Here is an 18,718-nt window from a genome sequence, read left to right on the forward strand (position 1 = left end):
AACACAACTAGAGGACACCAGGTTAGGGAACATCAAATTAATGACATCTCATTCCCAGGTCATTAGTGGCCTCTTCTTTCTTCTCCTCCTTAATAGGAGGCACAGAGATTATGGACTGAGATTAGAACCATGGCACTCTGGAAGAGTAATTTCCTCTTTACCTACCATATACATGTTTTCACTCCTTTCCTAAATGCTTATATCAGCCAGTGAGTTACTGGCTCAGAATCATCCAGTGAATTTCATACTGAATGAAGTTTGGAACTAGATGTTCCTGAACTTTAATCCCTTATTTTAATTACAATAGAATAGATCCTCATGTGGAAAAATGCATTCTCAGGGAGATGCAAATGGAAAAATTACACTCCCCTATTCTGGCAGTGCAGTCCAATTTGACTCTTATCTAGAGATCCATGGCAGCTGCTTATTTAATACAGTTTGAAGATGGAAGGATCTTCATCATAAAACAACTCCAACTGGCAGGAATTGTTTTCAAACCCTGACATGCCTTTGTTTACCGAGATAATTTCTATACACTACATTCAAATGAAATTTCTTTGCAAAGATCATGGATATTTCACGACTCTGTTTTTGTGTAGCTGATAATAGATACCAGTAATGTTTTTACAATCTTGGAAACAATAACAAAAACTCAGTATGTTTAATGGCTTCCTAGGGCAATTTGCTTGATATGGAAAAAAATATCAGGACTAGTTGCCTTTTTTTCTGTCAAGATTAAGTTTTATATATACATATATTTATTTTGCTTTTCAGAGATGTGAAACCGGATAACATTCTCCTTGATGAACAAGGTAAGGAAAAATCGCATGGTTTTTATTTCTGCTCTCTTGGTGCCTGAATGGAATGTGGGATTTATTTATTTTTTTTGCACTTTTTTATCATGTGCATTTATTTATTGTAATATTAGGGTCCAATTTCTGCAGCAGTGACAAGCTTACAGAATTTGAAATGAGTTGATTGGCTCATGGCTTTCTCAGCAAGCCCTGGGGCACAGCCATTTGTGACCCCTGAATTTATATTAGGATATTATTCCTTAGTATTTATGGTGTTTTCTTCCCTGATAATAGTAATATATATTACATTTTTGTTTTGATTACCGTGTTGTGTTCTTGTTTTATTGCTTTAATAACTTGTATATAATGAAGATTTGCTTTGATGGTGGAGGCAGCTAATACGTTGAACAAAACAAATGAAGAAATAACCGGTGGAAAAGAGACATTATTAGTAGCTACTGTAATTTCAATTCTGGCTAGAACAACTTTATGCAAAAACAATTACAAGCCTTAAATCATCTCTCTCTCTCTCTCCCTCCCTCCCTCCCTCTCTCCTTCCCTCCCTCCCCCTCCCTCCCTCTTTCTCTCATCTATTTTCTTTCGCACAATTCTCATACAATCATATGTATATACTCTACTACATACACCCATTCACACATTATCATTCACTCTACTCTCTCTCTTTCTCTCTCTCTCTCTCTCACACGCACACACACTGTTATGATTTACGAAGTCTAGCAACCAGAATGCAGATCATTAAACCAATGAGGCTTCTCTCTATCTTCCTAAGTCTTTGCTCAAAAATGATTTTTCCCTATCCCCAGTAACAGCTGAAATCAACCATCTAATGACAAATGTTAATCTTATAGTAAGAGTTTGATATATTTTTTACTTATATCAGTACCGAAGAAAGTTGGAAGTCATTCTTTTTCGGTTTTCCTTCTTTCCTTTTTTTCTTACACTTTCACTCTGTTTCTTTCCTGAGCCTTTTCTTTTTTTCAAATCTGTTTTTCATTTGTTTATCCTTTAGCTTTGATTGTTTTTTTTTATGTATGAAGGAACATATCCGGGACGGGGATGCCCTATGCATGGTCACTCATGCTCTTGTTACCTCTCGCTTGGATTACTGCAATGCTCTCTACATGGGGCTCCCCTTGAAGAGCACCCGGAGGCTCCAGTTGGTTCAGAATGCAGCTGCGCGGGTGATAGAGGGAGCCACTCGTGGCTCCCATGTGACACCACTCCTGCACAGGCTGCACTGGCTACCTGTGGTCTTCCAGGTGCACTTCAAGGTGCTGGTTACTACCTTTAAAGCGCTCCATGGCTTAGGACCGGGTTACTTACGGGACCGCCTTCTGCTACCGATTACTTCTCACTGACCCGTGCGCTCTCACAGAGAGGGACTCCTTAGGGTGCCGTCCGCCAAACAATGTCGGTTGGCAGCCCCCAGAGGAAGGGCCTTCTCTGTGGGGGCTCCCACCCTCTGGAATGAACTTCCCCCAGGACTTCGCCAACTTCCGGACCTTCGAACCTTTCGCCGCGAGCTGAAGACATATTTATTCATCCGTGCAGGACTGGCATAGGATTTTAGATTTTATTTGGTTTTAATTTTAGTGGGTTTTATTGTTTTAAAGATATTTTAATTCGGGCCAAATTGAATAAGTTTTTTAGATATGATTTTATTCTGTATTTATTCTGTTGTTCTTTTTATCTGGCTGTAAACCGCCCCGAGTCCTTCGGGAGAAGGGAGGTATAAAAATTTGATTAAATAAATAAATAAAATAAATAAATAATCAACAAAGACTCAGCCATTATAGTTCTACCTTCCTTATTTACAGAAATCATATCAAAATTTAGAATGAAATCCACTGGGAGCCATCTCATATAAGGCAGGCTCTGAATAACCAAAAAGTGTTTATCGATAGAAGAGAATATTTGAAGTTCGGGGTTGAACTGTGGGGTTCTTGGTGCTCTCTGAACTTTATGGTTTTCTTGCACATGTTTCATTACCAAGTAACATGATCAGTATTACAAGGGAGTGAAGTTTGCTCTTATTTTCATATACTAGTAGTTTACCCTGTCAGTGTTGATCAGTTGCTTCACAAAAAGTGTTTTGATTGGTGCCGGGTCTCTACAGCTTCAGGCAGAGAAAGGCTATTCTATTTTATTTATTTATTTATTTATTTATATTTTATTTATTTATTTTGTCACACAGTATATATAAGCATAAGCATGAAATAGCTATACAATATATAAGCATATATATAAGTATGAGTATGTAATAACTATATTAATTGGATATAACAAAAGGAAACAATAGGACAGGAATGGTAGGCACGCTTGTGCTCTTATGCACCCCTCCCTCAAATGTTCTTTAAAATACAGAGTTTCCCAGCATGCCTTTAGGAACCTCCAACATGCAAATTGTGGTTACTCATCCTAAAATGAATCCTCTTTACCTGGAGCTTCAAAATTTGCTGTTTGCTGGGAAGGTGTGTAGTTAAAAGTCAGTCTACATTTAGTCTACATCTGACTTTGGGGCTATTTCTTCATAACCAAACCAAAGTGTATTTTCTGTGCAGGTCACACCCGTTGCTTGCTGGATCTGGATATCACAAAGCAAAGCCCACATTTTGTGATTAACTCCCGTGCCCCGTTTTGGGTGTCAGAGTGCTGCAGGAGGCTGAGTGTTGCCATGCCCACCCTGGCCATGCCCCCATCCCTCCAAGGTCAAACACAACCCTGATGCAGCCCTCAATGAAATTGAATTTGACACCCCTGCTCTAGAGTGAAAATAGCGCAGCTCTGATACTGGCATTCTCCAAACCAGACTAGAGAAAATTTTTTGGTGAGACTTGCTGTTGGATTAGCATTGACAATGACTCATTTTCTGGCTGGTGGTATGGTACTTCCAGTGATGCAAAGATGAAATGCACAGGAGTCGTGGTTTCCTCATTTTACTTCGAGCAATAGAAATATGTTTCTTCCCTCGGTGGAATTGCCTGGGTATCATCCGTCTTCCCAACATAATCATTGAAAACTAGTTATGGAAAGTTGAAAGGTGCAGCCTCACAAACCATGTTCTTCCTTTCCTTCCTCTGGATTTGACTATTCGGGTAGAGGCTTGGAATTGCATATTTATTTACTTCCTTAGCAAAATAACTGCTCTTTGCTGCAAGCCAGGCCAGGTGTCTAGATGTCATGACTCCAATGTGCCTGCAAGTACTTGGGTGGCATTCTGCCAAGGGTATAGCTCAAGATCTAGCAGTTTCAGACGCCTGTTGAGGTGTATGCCTTTCTACTGCGAGGTAAAAAGCAGAAAGCAAGCAGCAAAGTAAAGGTGTAAAAGGAAGGAACTGTTGTTTCCTCGTATCTGCTGTTTTCCCTTTGATTGGCAATGGTAACACGTCCCTAAAGGAAGAGATGAACAAACAAGAAGTACTGAGAAACTAGACCTACCAAGGCTGTCTTGCAAAGCAGCCCCTGAATCTTTAACCAGCCATACCGACAGTGTATATAGAAATAAACCCAGGCAAAGGACATCATGAGTTAATCTCTGTTTCATCAAGCCTTGACTCATGAATCCCAAATGCTAGAAGTCCACACGCTGGAGGAATAAAAGGAAGAGACAGAGATTGATTTCAGACTAGCATTTTTATCTTGGCATGAAAGCATTAGTAGTGGCTGATCTGCTTCAGGCAGCTTAGGAGAGATGATGTAGCATACCTAATTGTAGTATAAGTGAGATGTGGTTCTTAATACACACAAGCTGATATCAATCACCTCTAGAATAGTATAGTTTGAAAACGACTTCCCCTAGTAAGGTCATATATTTAAATCAGAGTTGATCTCTCTGTGTGTGTGTGGGGGGGGGTTGTTTTTAAAAAAAAAAAAAAACTTTAAAAATACATAAATACATTGCTATTCTGTCCTGGAGTGCAGATTACAGCCAAACCAAAGCAGACCTCTCCCTACCTCAGACCAGGGGTGAAATGCAGCAGGTTCTGACAGGTTCTGGAGAACCGGTAGCGGAAATTTTGAGTAGTTCGGAGAACCGTCAAATACCACCTCTGACTGGCCCCAGGGTGGGGTGGGAATGGAGATTTTGCAGTATCCTTCCCCCAGGCGTGAGATGGGAATGGAGATTTTGAAGTATCCTTCTCTGCCACGCCCACCAAGCCACACCATGCCCACCAAGTCATGCCCACAGAACCGGTAGTAAAAAAAATTGGATTTCACCACTGCCTTTGACGCAGCACTCTTCATTCATGTGTTATACAATATGACTGGGCAATTGGAGAAGGTTCAACTGCCTCACAGCTAAGCTGCCAAAATCCAGGCAACCATTAGAAGGCAGCTCTGAGGTACAGAAACCTTTGATTCTGGCTGCCATCTAGTGGTCATTCCTATGATGTCAGTCTAGATCTTGTAGCTCTAATTCATACTCCTGTGCTGTAGGTTGGTCCTGCAGTTCTATATTGATATTTGAAGGATTGGTATCCATGTTATGTGTATTTATATCAGTGTTGATCTTCATTTTCATTCTTCATTTTCTCTGTAATGTAACACCTCCTTTATAACTCAACTGAGAGGCCCATTTCATGTCAGAGGAAGCTTTTGAATGGAAAATATTTACTTATTTATTTATTATTAAGAACTCACTCTTGGTGACTCAGGGCAGCTTACAAGGATAAAACCCAAGTATAAAAACCAATAACCTATCCACATGATGGACTCCACATCATTCTGGGGTACCCAGGTCTGTTGGTAGACCATGTCTTCAGGCCTTGTAAAAGTGGGAGGCAGTCTCTCAGCGATGATGTTCCACAGGGAGGGAGCAACTACAGAGAAGGGCCTTTTTCTTGGTCCCACTAGATGGACTACCATGAGTCATGGTGGTGCAATAGTTAGAATATAGTATTGCAGGCTTGCTCACTGCCAGGATTTCGATTCTGACCAGTTCAAGGTTGACTCAGCCTTCCATCCTTCCAAGTTCGGTAAAACCGGGACCCAGGTAAAATGGGGGCAATATGCTGACTTTGTAAACTGCTTAGAGAGGGCTGTAAACAGTGGTGAAATCCAATTTTTTTTACTACCAGTTCTGTGGATGTGACTTGGTGGGCATGGCAGGGGAAGGATACTGCAAAATCTCCACTCCCATCCCACTCCAGGGGAAGGATTCTGCAAAATCCCCATTCCCTCCCCACTCTTGTGGGAAGGATATTGCAAAATCTTCATTCCCACCCCACTCTGGGGCCAGCCAGAGGTATTATTTGCCAGTTCTCTGAACTGCTCAAATTTTTCGCTACTGGTTCTCCAAAACCTATCAGAACCTGCTGGAGCAAATTAGCAACCAATCCACCTTCTGCAAGAGAGGTGACACTTGGACAAATCTAGGCTTGCACAAAACTATGAGGGCTACCGCATTTTGAACCAATTAAACCTTCTGGATACTTTTCAAGGGCAGCTCCACATAGAGTGCATTGCAATATCCACAAGGTGGAATTTTAATGGTTTTGCAGTCAATTGCCAGAAGATTCCTTTATGCATCTCCTGATGCATTCTGTTTTGTTCCAACTCTGACAATAGCATATTCCCCAATGAATCCTTTAAAAAGCTTATCAAATAGCTTTTCACACAACAGGAAAGCGAAATGTTAGTTGGCTGGAACAGCTTTTATGTATTCATGTGTAATCCAAGTTATATTTAAAGTGTCACAGCCCAGCCATTAGTCCATCGATCAGAAAGAGTTTCAAATGAGTTCTGATTTTTCCTATCATGCAACATTTTTTTTCCTGTTCTGAGTAACAGGTAAGCCATTGCTACTTTGCCCTTTCAAAATCACAAAGGAAAATATGATAATGTGTGAAAGAGCTTGCTGACCTACAAGATCATTTTTTTAAAAAGTGTAAGTAATTAAAAACTAAACTGAGATGTTAGCTCATTATAACAAAATTATATTATTATGATTATTCTGAAAATGATGTCCATAAGTAATATAGAACTCTTAACTGAAGTTGCAAGTGGCTTCTCCATAAAGCGAGAGATAAATAGTTCTTTTTAATTGATATTTAATTGATATATCAAAAACACCACACTACTAACCAGAGCATATAAAACATTTGCTAGACCAATTCTAGAATACAGCTTGCCTGTTTGGAACCCTCACCACATCTCTGACATCAGTACAACTGAACGTGTCCAGAAATATTTTACAAGAAGAGTTCTCCACTCCTCTGAATACAACAAAATACCCTATCCCACCAGACTTGAAATCCTAGGCTTAGAAAACTTGGAACTCCGTCGCCTTCGACAAGACCTGAGTTTAACTCATAGAATCATCTATTGTAATGTCCTTCCTGTTAAAGACTACTTCAGCTTCAATTGCAATAATACTAGAGCAACTAATAGATTTAAACTTAATGTCAACCGCTTTAATCTAGATTGCAGAAAATATGACTTCTGTAACAGAATCATCAGTGCTTGGAATACTTTACCTGACTCTGTGGTCTCTTCTCATAATCCTAAAATCTTCAACCAAAAACTGTCTACTGTTGACCTCACCCCATTCCTAAGAGGACCATAAGGGGCGTGCATAAGCGCACAAAACGTGCCTACCGTTTCTGTCCTATTGTTTTTCTTTTCTTCTTCCTATATACATGTATGCTTACACCTCCGTATATTTACCCATATATGTGTTTATATTTTATATAATCTTTTTGTATGATACCTACATATATTGTTATGACTAAATAAATAAATAAATAAATATATTAATTTTCCTGACTGTACAGTGAAGCCTCAGATCATTTAACCAAAATGTAAAAATTTCATTGGGTGCTTTCTAAAAAAAACCATCTATGGTTTAGAATATGATATTTCATTCAGTGGATTGACATCCTGATTGCACTTGTCACCTATGTGATTACCTATAGACATTAGATTATGAATGAACAAATATATTGAAATACGGGACTCATTTATACAAAATACAGAAGTTCAAATATATAGTCAAATATATAGTTGATGTAGTTAAACCAGTTGTATAAATGTATTAGAAATATATGTATTTGAATAATTGTGTTAGATAACTGTGTATAGAATTGTAACTATTTACAACTGAATTGATATATTATAACTTCATTTTTGTTTGTTGTCTTTGTTTGCTTTAAAAAAACATTTTAATGTGTTTTCCCCTCTTTTCTTTGTCGATGCATGTATTTTATCTTTATGAATTTTTTATTTTTCTATCATAATTTTTAAAAGCAATACAGTAAAAAAAGACTACAATATTTCAAAATTTTTATCAAATAAGACATATTTATATTGTTTTATATTTAAAAGATAATAATACACAACTTCCTTTATATCTACCTTTAATACCATTAACAGTTCTCTTAATGGTTTGGATGCCCTATGGTTCACATTGATTAGGATAGATTTAATTTTTATGTCAATTCATAAGAACCCTTACTATCTTATTATCTTAATTGTAAATATTATCTTAGGTCATATTTGTCAGAATAAATGAGTACTACAAGGTGTTTCTACCTAAATGTCATGTTTTGTGTTCTATTTAAGGCCACGCCCACCTAACCGATTTTAATATCGCAACAATCATCAGAGATGGTGAAAGAGCAACTGCTCTAGCTGGAACTAAGCCTTACATGGGTAAGTGAACACATTTCTGTTGCTTAATGATGTGGTTTGCCTGCCTATAATAATGGGCTGATGGATCATAGTCTTCAGGTATATAATAGTATTAGGATTTTCCTTGGAAAACCATGACTGTTACAATAAAAGTAAAGGTTCCCCTCGCACATACGTGCTAGTCGTTCCTGGCTCTAGGGGGCGGTTCTCATCTCCACTGAGACATCTGAAGATGTCTCCGTGGTCATGTGGCCAGCATGACTAAACATCAGAGTTGCACTGAGTGCTGTTACCTTCCCACCAAAGGAGGTCTTATTTTTCTACCTGCATTTTTTATGTGCTTTCAAATTGCTAGGTTGGCAGAAGCTGGGACAAGTAATAGGAGCTCACCCCATTACATGGCACTAGGGATTTGAACTGCTGAACTGCCGACCTTTCTGTTGTGTCTGCGCCCCCCAAGCTGACCCTCCTGCCAGAAAGTGACTTGGACAGTGAGGGAAAGGGCCATCAGGACTTACCTCTGAAGCACTGGCTTCTCTGGCTCAGCTCCAGAAGCCAGAAGCAGGCCAGGTGGAAGAGATAACGAGGCCTCCGTCCCCTGACTCTTCCCCCCCCCCCAGGCTACGCCTGCAGACCCAGCTGACGGCAATCAGGCTTGGTTGAACCCTAGGTTTCGTAGGCAGGAGAGGAGGGAACAACAGAAGCAAGGGTGGGGCAGGCCTAGGAAGTGCTGAGTCATGGAGCCACAACCCACAAGATATAAAAGGCAGCGAGAGCTGCTGTGTCTCTTTGTAACAGGCAAATCCAGTGATTGACTAAGAGCTGAAGTTTGTTTCTGGGTGACTCACCAGCGTCGTGGAAGATAACGAAGGTGTTGTGTCTCGCTTGCTCCCCCTGCCGCAGCCGGGCCCCTCTTATCTCCTGCCAGACACTGATAGTTCGGAAGAATGTCCTGGCATGCCTCCAGCCCCCAGCCCTGGCACCATGCCCGGACAGGCCGAACAAACAAACCTCCCTCCAATAGCATGTGTGCCTGAAGCCAGCCACGAGCTGAGATTACCAACAGCTGGAGATGAAACCCAACAATCCACCCAACCAGCCACCCAAACAACCATCCATCCAAACAACCAAACTACCATTCAACCATCTATGCAACCATCTGTTGTACACAACCCCCAACCTACTAACATCCAAAACTAGGTATGCACGCCCCTTGCCTCTTCAACACCAATCACTTCAGATCTCAAATGCAAATTGATAAATGCAAGAAGCATAGTCAACAAATTACCTGAACTTATCCTCTTGTTAAACAGTGGCACATCTGATATCATTTTTGTTTGTGAAACATGGCTGAACTCATCCCTTCCTGACTCCATTATCTCAAACAAAGAATATCAAGTCTATCGATCAGATCGTGAAAACTGAAGAGGTGGTGGAGTGGCTATCTTTTACAAAAAGTCACTGAATCTAAAAAATATCAAAGTAGCACATAAACTCTCTCTTCCTGAAACTATTGTATGCGACCTATCACTTGACACTACTCTTCGATTCTTACTATGCTACAGAGCTTACTATGCTTACTATGACATTACCCATGCAAATATGCTAACCTCAATGCTAACATGGGCTACCTCTTGCCCATATCCTCTCATCTTCCTGGGTGACCTAAATCTACCTCTCATTAACTGGACAACTAATGAATGTTCAACTGACCCAATCCATACTACACTATACAATGCTGTTACAAACCTAGGTCTTGAACAACTTGTAACTAACAATACAAGACTCAACAACTGCCTTGATCTCATCTTCTGCAACAATTCAAACTCAATTTACGGACTACAAATTAAAGAACCTTTTTCCAACAGTGACCACTGCATGATTGATTTTCATCTCAATATACGTCCATACTTAAATCATCATAACAACAGTATTCCCAACTACAACTTCAAAAAAGCCAATTACGACCTTATAAACAACGATCTTTCATTTCTGGACTGGCAAAATTTGTTTGCAACCTGCATAACCGCTGAAGACCACTATAGAGTCTTCCTACTTGAAATCAATAGAGTCATTAAACTATATGTACCACAAATGACTACCATGATCAAGAAAAACAAACTACCCATATCAATAAAAAAGCTTCAATCAAAAAAAAAATCCCTCTGAAAAAGAAACAAAAAAGGCTATGTTACAAATTTCAAAAACCGCTACAGAAACATATGCAACCAAATAAAAACTGAATGCACAAATTACCACACCAAGCAAGAAGAGAATCTTCTGCACACAAATTCCAATCGTGCCTTTTATAATTTTGTTAACAATAAACTTAAAGACTCTAGATCCATCCCACCACTAAAAGATTCTAACAACAAAGAATGCAATGACGAAACAGTTAAAGCAAACCTCTTCAACATTTTCTTTGGCTCAGTTTTTGTTAACTCCGATAACACATATCCAACTTTCCACAAATGTACCAGCAATGATTATGATGATTTAACTCATATAGATTTCACAGAAGACAACGTTGGAAAAGCTCTTCACAACTTAAAACCATCGCTATCTATTGGACCCGATGGACTGTGTACATACTTCTTAAAAAAACTTTCCATTAATATAGCCGAACCCCTAAGTATTATCTTTGAAAAAGCTTTCACTACCAGTTCTCTTCCCAAACTTTGGTCACTAGCCACAGTCATCCCTATCTTCAAAAAAGGAGACCCCAGCTTAGTTGAAAACTACAGACCGATCTCCCTTTGCTGTGTCACCTGCAAAGTCATGGAATCTATCATCAACCAATCCATCACCCTCCACCTAGAAACAAATAACCCACTCTCTAATAAACAATTTGGTTTCAGAAAAAAATTATCCTGTAATTTACAACTTCTGCACTGCAAAAACATATGGACTACAAATCTTGATCAAGGCAAAACAATAGATGCAATTTACATAGATTTCTGTAAAGCTTTTGACTCAGTGGTACATGACAAAATTCTTCTAAAACTAAAATCCTACGGTGTTGTGTCTTGCCCGCTCTCACAGCAGCATCTCAGGACCCCTCCACAAATGGATATCTGCTTTTCTGTCTAACAGACAACAAGTGGTCAAAATTGGCAATGCTCTATCAAATCCTGTTCCTGTCAAGAGTGGCGTTCCTCAAGGCAGCGTTCTTGGACCAACACTCTTTATACTATACATTAATGATCTTTGTGACCATATCTCAAGTAATTGTGTTCTCTTTGCTGATGATGTCAAACTATTTAACATCACAGACAATACTTCTATCATTCAAAACGACCTTGATCATCTAACCGCTTGGTCTAAAAATTGGCAGCTCCAAATTTCAACCAGCAAATGCTGAGTCTTACATATAGGAAAAAAGAACCCAAAAACTAAGTACATACTAGATGGACATTACCTTACAGATGACACCCATCCCGTTAAAGACCTTGGAGTTTTCATGTCAAATGATCTAAGTGCCAAAGCTCACTGCAACTACATAGCAAAAAAAGCTCTAAGAGTTGTAAACCTAATCTTGCGTAGTTTCTTTTCCAAAAACACCACACTACTAACCAGAGCATATAAAACATTTGCTAGACCAATTCTAGAATACAGCTCGCCTGTTTGGAACCCTCACCACATCTCTGACATCAATACAATTGAACGTGTCCAGAAATATTTTACAAGAAGAGTTCTCCATTCCTCTGAAAACAACAAAATACCTTATCCCACCAGACTTGAAATCCTAGGCTTAGAAAACTTGGAACTCCGTCGCCTTCGACAAGACCTAAGCTTAACTCACAGAATCATCTATTGTAATGTCCTTCCGGTTAAAGACTACTTCAGCTTTAATTGCAATAATACTAGAGCAACTAATAGATTTAAACTTAATGTCAACTGCTTTAATCTAGATTGCAGAAAATATGACTTCTGTAACAGAATCATCAGTGCTTGGAATACTTTACCTGACTCTGTGGTCTCTTCCCATAATCCTAAAAGCTTTATCCAAACTTTCTACTATTGAAACGATGCAATGGATAGACCCACGCTTCTGGAGAATGGAGAGGCGATGTCACCAAAAGGAAGGGAGGGGCAGGCCTGGATAAGTGCTGAGTCATGGAGCCACACCCCATGGCCTATATAAAGGATCTGCCTTCTGGCATTCTCTGAGTCAGGCAAAGTCTAACTTGGATTGCTGAAGTCACTTCCTGGTCTCCTGCCTGCCTTGAGAACTCTTATAGGACTTTGGCAGAGCTGCAGAGGCACGCTTGATACGGACTTCCCCGACCCGGCCGTCAGCGGAGGAGTGGGACACGACAGAAGGCTCTTGGCAGACGTTGGCTATTCTCTTGCCAGAGCTGATAGTGCCAGCTAATTAAGCCATCATTCGGACGGAGGTGAGGGAGGACAGAACACTTTCGATTAACAAGCTCAGCATCTTAGCCACTGAACCACTGCGTCCCTGTCTGTCACAATACAAGTGATTTAAAATTCACTATGAGATGGAAAGAAATAAAAACATCCTGTTCCTGCAACAAATTAATTAAAATGATATTAATTACTTTAGAGGCACAACCAGAGAAGGCTTTTGTTGTGAAACCTCATCTTTTGTTTGTAATCCTCTACTGTTTCTGTTGTTTTTCTTCTACACAGACTCCTTTACATTAAATCTTAACAATGGACAGACTTTCATTTCCCTTCATAATACTATGAGCCCACTATGTGGAAGCATCTTTAATAGTAACCTCTTCCCTCCATACACATCTCCTAATACAGCGGTACTTTGGTACTCAACTGGTTTGAAACTCATCGAATTTGGTACTCAACACATTTTGATGAGAACATTTTGTCCAAGTACTCATTGTTTGTTTGGTACTCAACACTGAAGCTAGAACTTGTCGGTGTCAGCTGCCTTGTGACTTTCTCCATTATTTCTTATAGGAAAAAAATTATTTAGTTTTGGTACTCGTTGTGCCCTATCCTTGAAAATGTCACCTTTTCCTAACTTAGATCCAAAATTGTATTTGTCCACTCAGTCCTAGCATATGGCATATCATACATGGGCTAGCAATATATATTAACATTTCACCTAGATTAGTAAAACACAATAAAATATAAATGTTAAAAAGATGTAAGTTCAAATACCAATGTCTAGGCCAGTGGTCACCAACTGATGGTCCATGGACTACTGGTGGTCCATGAGAAAATGTTGGTGGTCCGCAGAAAATTATTTGCATTTTTTTTATATTGCACGAAATGCTACTTATCTTTTTAAAAAATGCATATTAGTGGTCCACAGGATTTAAAATTATGGATTTAGTGGTCCCTGAGGTCTGAAAAGTTGGTAAACCCTGGTCTAGGCCAGCTAAACATTGAAGCGCAGCATTGTTTATATTAAAAAAATAATATTTAGTTTATAGTAATCCTCTTACCCTTTACTTTGCCCTAGGCATAAAATAATCATCTAATTTAAATCTATTTATCTTTCCTTCTCTTTAAGAGATTAATTAGGCTTAAGAATGCTTTAATTTTATATTTTGTTAATTGAACCCTTTTGCTTCTTGGTCCTTCATTGATATTGGCTGTTTATAGCAGAAGGCAGCTATAGATTTCATCTCCAAGATTAGGCATATGGTCCATCCACCTTTTAGAGCTGTAAACAGTCTCACATAATTCTAGAAAAATGCAAGCTATGGAAGGGGAATCATATTAGCAACGATTTCTTAATTTTCGCTTTATATAACTATACAAGTACTATTACCAGTCTGGAGTCTTGCGGTCTGACCTCACTTACCCTGCTTTCAGCTGGCTTATCTTCCCAAATATTTTGTCCTACATATGAAGTCAACATGTGATTCTCTTTTGGCCAGCATGCCCAGTTACAACTTAGAAGTTCTTGTGTCTCATTTATCTGTGATTAAACCCCACTAAATTTGTTAGAATATCTGGTTTTAAAACTATGGGAATATGCAAAAACCGCAACAGCAGTTTTACTGAAACTAACGATGGTGGAGGTATTAAATGATGTCCTTGTTTTTCTTTTCAGCTCCGGAGATCTTTCATTCCTTTCTGAATGGAGGAACAGGGTATTCCTTTGAAGTCGATTGGTGGTCTCTGGGAGTGATAGCATATGAGCTTCTGCGTGGATGGGTGCCTAACCTATTTTTTATTTTTAAAAATACTAGGAAATTGCTTTTCCTCATTGAAGTGTGGGAAATAGGTTCATGGATTCCAAGTCAATGAACATACAAATCAGTGGAAGTTAAAAAGTCTTACTGAAGAAAACAGTTATAAAACGTAACAGACACAAACAAGACAGCTAAATAGGAAATTGCAACTTTCTACAGATGAATGTAAATTCAGAACTGAATTTAATGTTCCTCAGCTGTTGGAAGCTTCATATGATTCCAGTTAATGTATAGTGCCATTCCTGAATTGATCTATACTGAAGCTGATCCCTAGGAGGGGGTTTCAGAACTCATTTTTTTCTACCAGCATTCATTTATTCAGATTTCTAATTAAAAACACTTCTTGTTTGTCAGATACCAACAATTTATGTGAGGCAGTACCTGTTCTTAACATCAAGTTCTCTCTGCCATAAATGGCCACCTTGGATTTGCTCTCTTAAACTAGTTTGCATCTATGTGTTTCTGTTTCTCAGTCTTGGTCTCTCTATTGTCCATCCATTGTCCGTCCGTCCGTCTGTCTGTGTATCTATCTATCTATCACCTTATCTGCTGCCCAACTCCTTCATGGTACAATATTAAACAATTTGAGACAAAACGGTATAAAACAAAATAAAACAAAGCATATGAGAAAAGGGATGGAGTCGTATAACAAACCAGTCATCCCACAAAGGGCCACACCCTCTATTCCAGAGCCTAGGGGAAGAGCCAGGTTTAAGGACTCCTTTAAATAAAGCTAAGGTGGGGGTTGTAGGCACTTCAAATGGATGCAGGACCGACATTACAACTTTGTGGGTCTGTTCAGGTGCCATTGTTAAAGCAGTGGAATCTCGAGCCATGCGGATTCTGTCCAACCACCCGGGATAGAGAGTAGCTATGGGAGACAGATGGTCTTTTGGATAATCATCTTGAATCACATCCAGAAGGCTGCTGGCAACCAGTGCAGATTAACAAAGATGCCATTACGTATGTGCGCATGCCCATAAATGCCTGTCCCACAGCATTCAGAACCAGCTGCAGCTTCCAAAGAGTCTCAAGGCATCCCCATATACTTTATAATAGTTGAAATGCAACGTGACCAAAGCATCATGATGATAGTAATAGAGTAGTTATAGGATAGGATAGGATAGGATAGGATAGGATAGGATAGGATAGGATAGGATAGGATAGGATAGGATAGAATATAATTTTTTATTGGCCAAGTGTGATTGGACACACAAGGAATTTGTCTTGGTGCATATGCTCTCAGTGTACATAAAAGAAAAGATACCTTCATCAAGGTACAACACTTACAACACTTCATGATAGTCATAGGGTACAAATTTAACACTTAATGATACAACACTTAATGATAGTCATAGGCCAGTGGTGGCGAACCTATGGCACGTGTCCCAGAGGTGGCACTCAGAGCCCTCTCTATGGGCACGCGCACCATTGCTCCAGCCGATTGCATTTCTCCTGCGGGGGGAGGAGGGGGAGGGAAAGAGAGAAATGATATTACAAGTCTTCAAAATATTTCCAAAAAAAAAGAAAAAAAATGAAGGGGCACAAAAGTGCATTTATCACGTTTTTCTTAGAACAATTAGCTGAACTCTGCCTTGTTTATCATTATTTTAGGTGGTAAAACCTCATTATTCAGGTTAAATTGCTGTGTTGGGGCACTTTGCGATAAATAAGTGAGTTTTGGGTTGCAGTTTGGGCACTCGGTCTCTAAAAGGTTCGCCATCACTGTCATAGGCTACAATTAAGCAATCAGGAAACAATCAATATCAGTATAAATCGTAAGGATACAGCAGTCTAAATAACTGCATTAATTAAATGCTTGATGATGTGATAAATAAATGTGGAGTTCTCATGTATTTCCATTTATTCATCTCTTTTTCCCCCTCAGAGGCCTTACGACATCCATTCCAATAGTCCCGTGGAATCATTAGTTCAGCTGTTCAGCACTGTGAGCGTTCAGTATACAACAGCTTGGTCAAAAGACATGGTGGCATTATTAAGAAAGGTAAAATCATTGTTTCTTTGGTAAGGATTGCAATGATTCATTATCACTGCGCAAATATGGGCTTTGATCCGAAAATATGTGCTCCCTCTGACTTGCCAACATGCTGCATATGTCTGTGTAGCAACAGTTGCCTTCAGCACATTACTTCATTGTTCCTAGAACAGTGTCAGGGAAACATCCCTGCAGTTCTAAGCACCGAAGTAGCGGGTGTGTGGGGAATGTGTTTTGCACCAGAAATACTGTCTCCTGTCCTTCAAATGCTTTCCAGCTCCATATATGCGTCACTGCCATGGTGGCTCAGTCGTTAGAATGCAGTATTGCAGGTTAACTCTACCAACTGCCAGCAGTTCGATCCTAACTGGCTCAAGGTTGACTCAGCCTTCCATCATGCCGAGTTCTGTAAAATGAGGACCCAGATTGCTGGGGGCAATGTGCTGATATTTGTAAACTGTTTAGGGAGGGCTCTAAAGCACTGTAAATTGGTATATAAGATTATGTCTTGTTACTATTGCTATTTTCATTGGGTAGATGTAAGTGCATTGTCTGAGAGGAAAACATATTTTCTTTACATGTAATGCAGCATGTAATTTTATCGTTAAAGCTATGCAATGGCTATACCAGGGGTCTGCAACCTTAAACACTCAAAGAGCCATTTGGACCTGTTTCCCACAGAAAAGAAAACACCGGGAGCCACAACACCTGGGTGGGCATGGCCAACTCGACATCACTCACCCATCACTCACATGACACCCCTTAGCCACGCCTACCCAGGTTTTGTGGCTCCCGGTGTTTTTCCTCCCAGCAGGCTTCCCTGAAGTTTCCCTGAAGCCTGCTGGGAGGAAAAACAGACTCTTCCCCCACCCGGTTTTTTGGTTTGCCTAGCAAACCTGCTGGAAGGGAAAACGAGGTGTGTGTAGGGGGGTTCGTTTTTGAGAGAGAGAGAGAGAGAAAAAGAAAGGAGGCAAGGAAGGAAGGAAGGAAGGAAGGAAGGAAGGAAGGAAGGAAGGAAGGAAGGAAGGAAGGAAGGAAGGAAGGAGTACAAACCTGGCACTAGATGCAGCTTCAGAGGATAATCCAGGGCTTGAAGGGACCTGGAGGTCATCTAGTCCAACCCTGCTCCAGCAGGACATTGCTAGTGAGTTTCTGTTGTTTGATCCCCCAGTCACATAGCCATGCCCACCCAGTCACATAAACCCCCCACCAAGCCACGCCCCACCAAGCCACGCCCACAGAACCAGTAGCAAAAAAAAAATTAGATTTCACCCCTGTCTCAGGCCTGGCGAGGAGTGACTGGAAGGGGAGAGTGAGGAGTTTGGCCAGCCAGTGGTGGGTTCAGCCAATAGGGAGCCACAGCAGGAGGACAAAAGAGCCGCATGTGGCTCCAGACTGCGGATTGCAGACACTTGGGCTATACCTTTAATTGCCAGTAAATACCTTACAGGCAGTTATAGGGCTTTCTGCTAGCTTGATTAATAAGGAATTATTTTCATATTATCTTTTTTTCAGATTGCGATACCCCCTATAGGCATTCAAAAGACAAAAAAAAATGTGTGAAACGGGTGGGATGTGTCTCGCAGTCCAATTTCTCCTTCCTCTAGCATTCCCGTGTCGAAGGGGAATGTCTGTAGGAGGCTGAAGTTGTGTTTGGATGGTAATAGCCCTCCATGGAAGTTCAAACTGTGAATAATCGAGGGTCATCTGTGTATCAGACTGGATGTGCCAGACATCTTTATAAAAGCAAGTGTCTCCTGTGTATGAAACATTAGCTAATTGTGCTAATGATTGGTATCACTTGAGACTTGAGTGTCAATTTCTGGAAGCCTGATAGTGTGATACATGTGTAATTTCCACTGTCAGCCAACTTAGATGATTTTTGCCAGGACTGTCTCTAATGTAGGACTTTTGAGAAGGAAGAGGAAGTGATCAGCATGCTTGAGGGAACACTAGCAAAAGTACAAATAATCTTTAAAAGATAAAAGTGAGAAACAAAAGTACTGAGAGCATCCAAATTCAGCCCACTGGAAACTGAGTATATAGAGGCCATGGGATATGGAATGCCAGATTTGTGCAATGGAATGATT

At 40.0% G+C, this 18,718-nt stretch overlaps 1 protein-coding gene across 1 annotated transcript in view; it reads left to right on the forward strand.

The window, feature by feature from the left end:
- STK32C (serine/threonine kinase 32C) overlaps window positions 1–18,718 on the forward strand; it is a 237,067-nt gene that overhangs the window by 207,744 nt on the left and 10,605 nt on the right. Inside the window, exons 5-8 of the mRNA XM_058188833.1 lie at window positions 775–812; window positions 8,376–8,465; window positions 14,491–14,594; window positions 16,521–16,637. Coding sequence (XP_058044816.1) covers window positions 775–812; window positions 8,376–8,465; window positions 14,491–14,594; window positions 16,521–16,637 — 349 coding nt within the window. The remainder of the gene's footprint in view (window positions 1–774; window positions 813–8,375; window positions 8,466–14,490; window positions 14,595–16,520; window positions 16,638–18,718) is intronic.

This window comes from Ahaetulla prasina, chromosome 6 (genome assembly GCF_028640845.1).
Source record: "Ahaetulla prasina isolate Xishuangbanna chromosome 6, ASM2864084v1, whole genome shotgun sequence".
Lineage (NCBI taxonomy): Eukaryota > Metazoa > Chordata > Lepidosauria > Squamata > Colubridae > Ahaetulla > Ahaetulla prasina.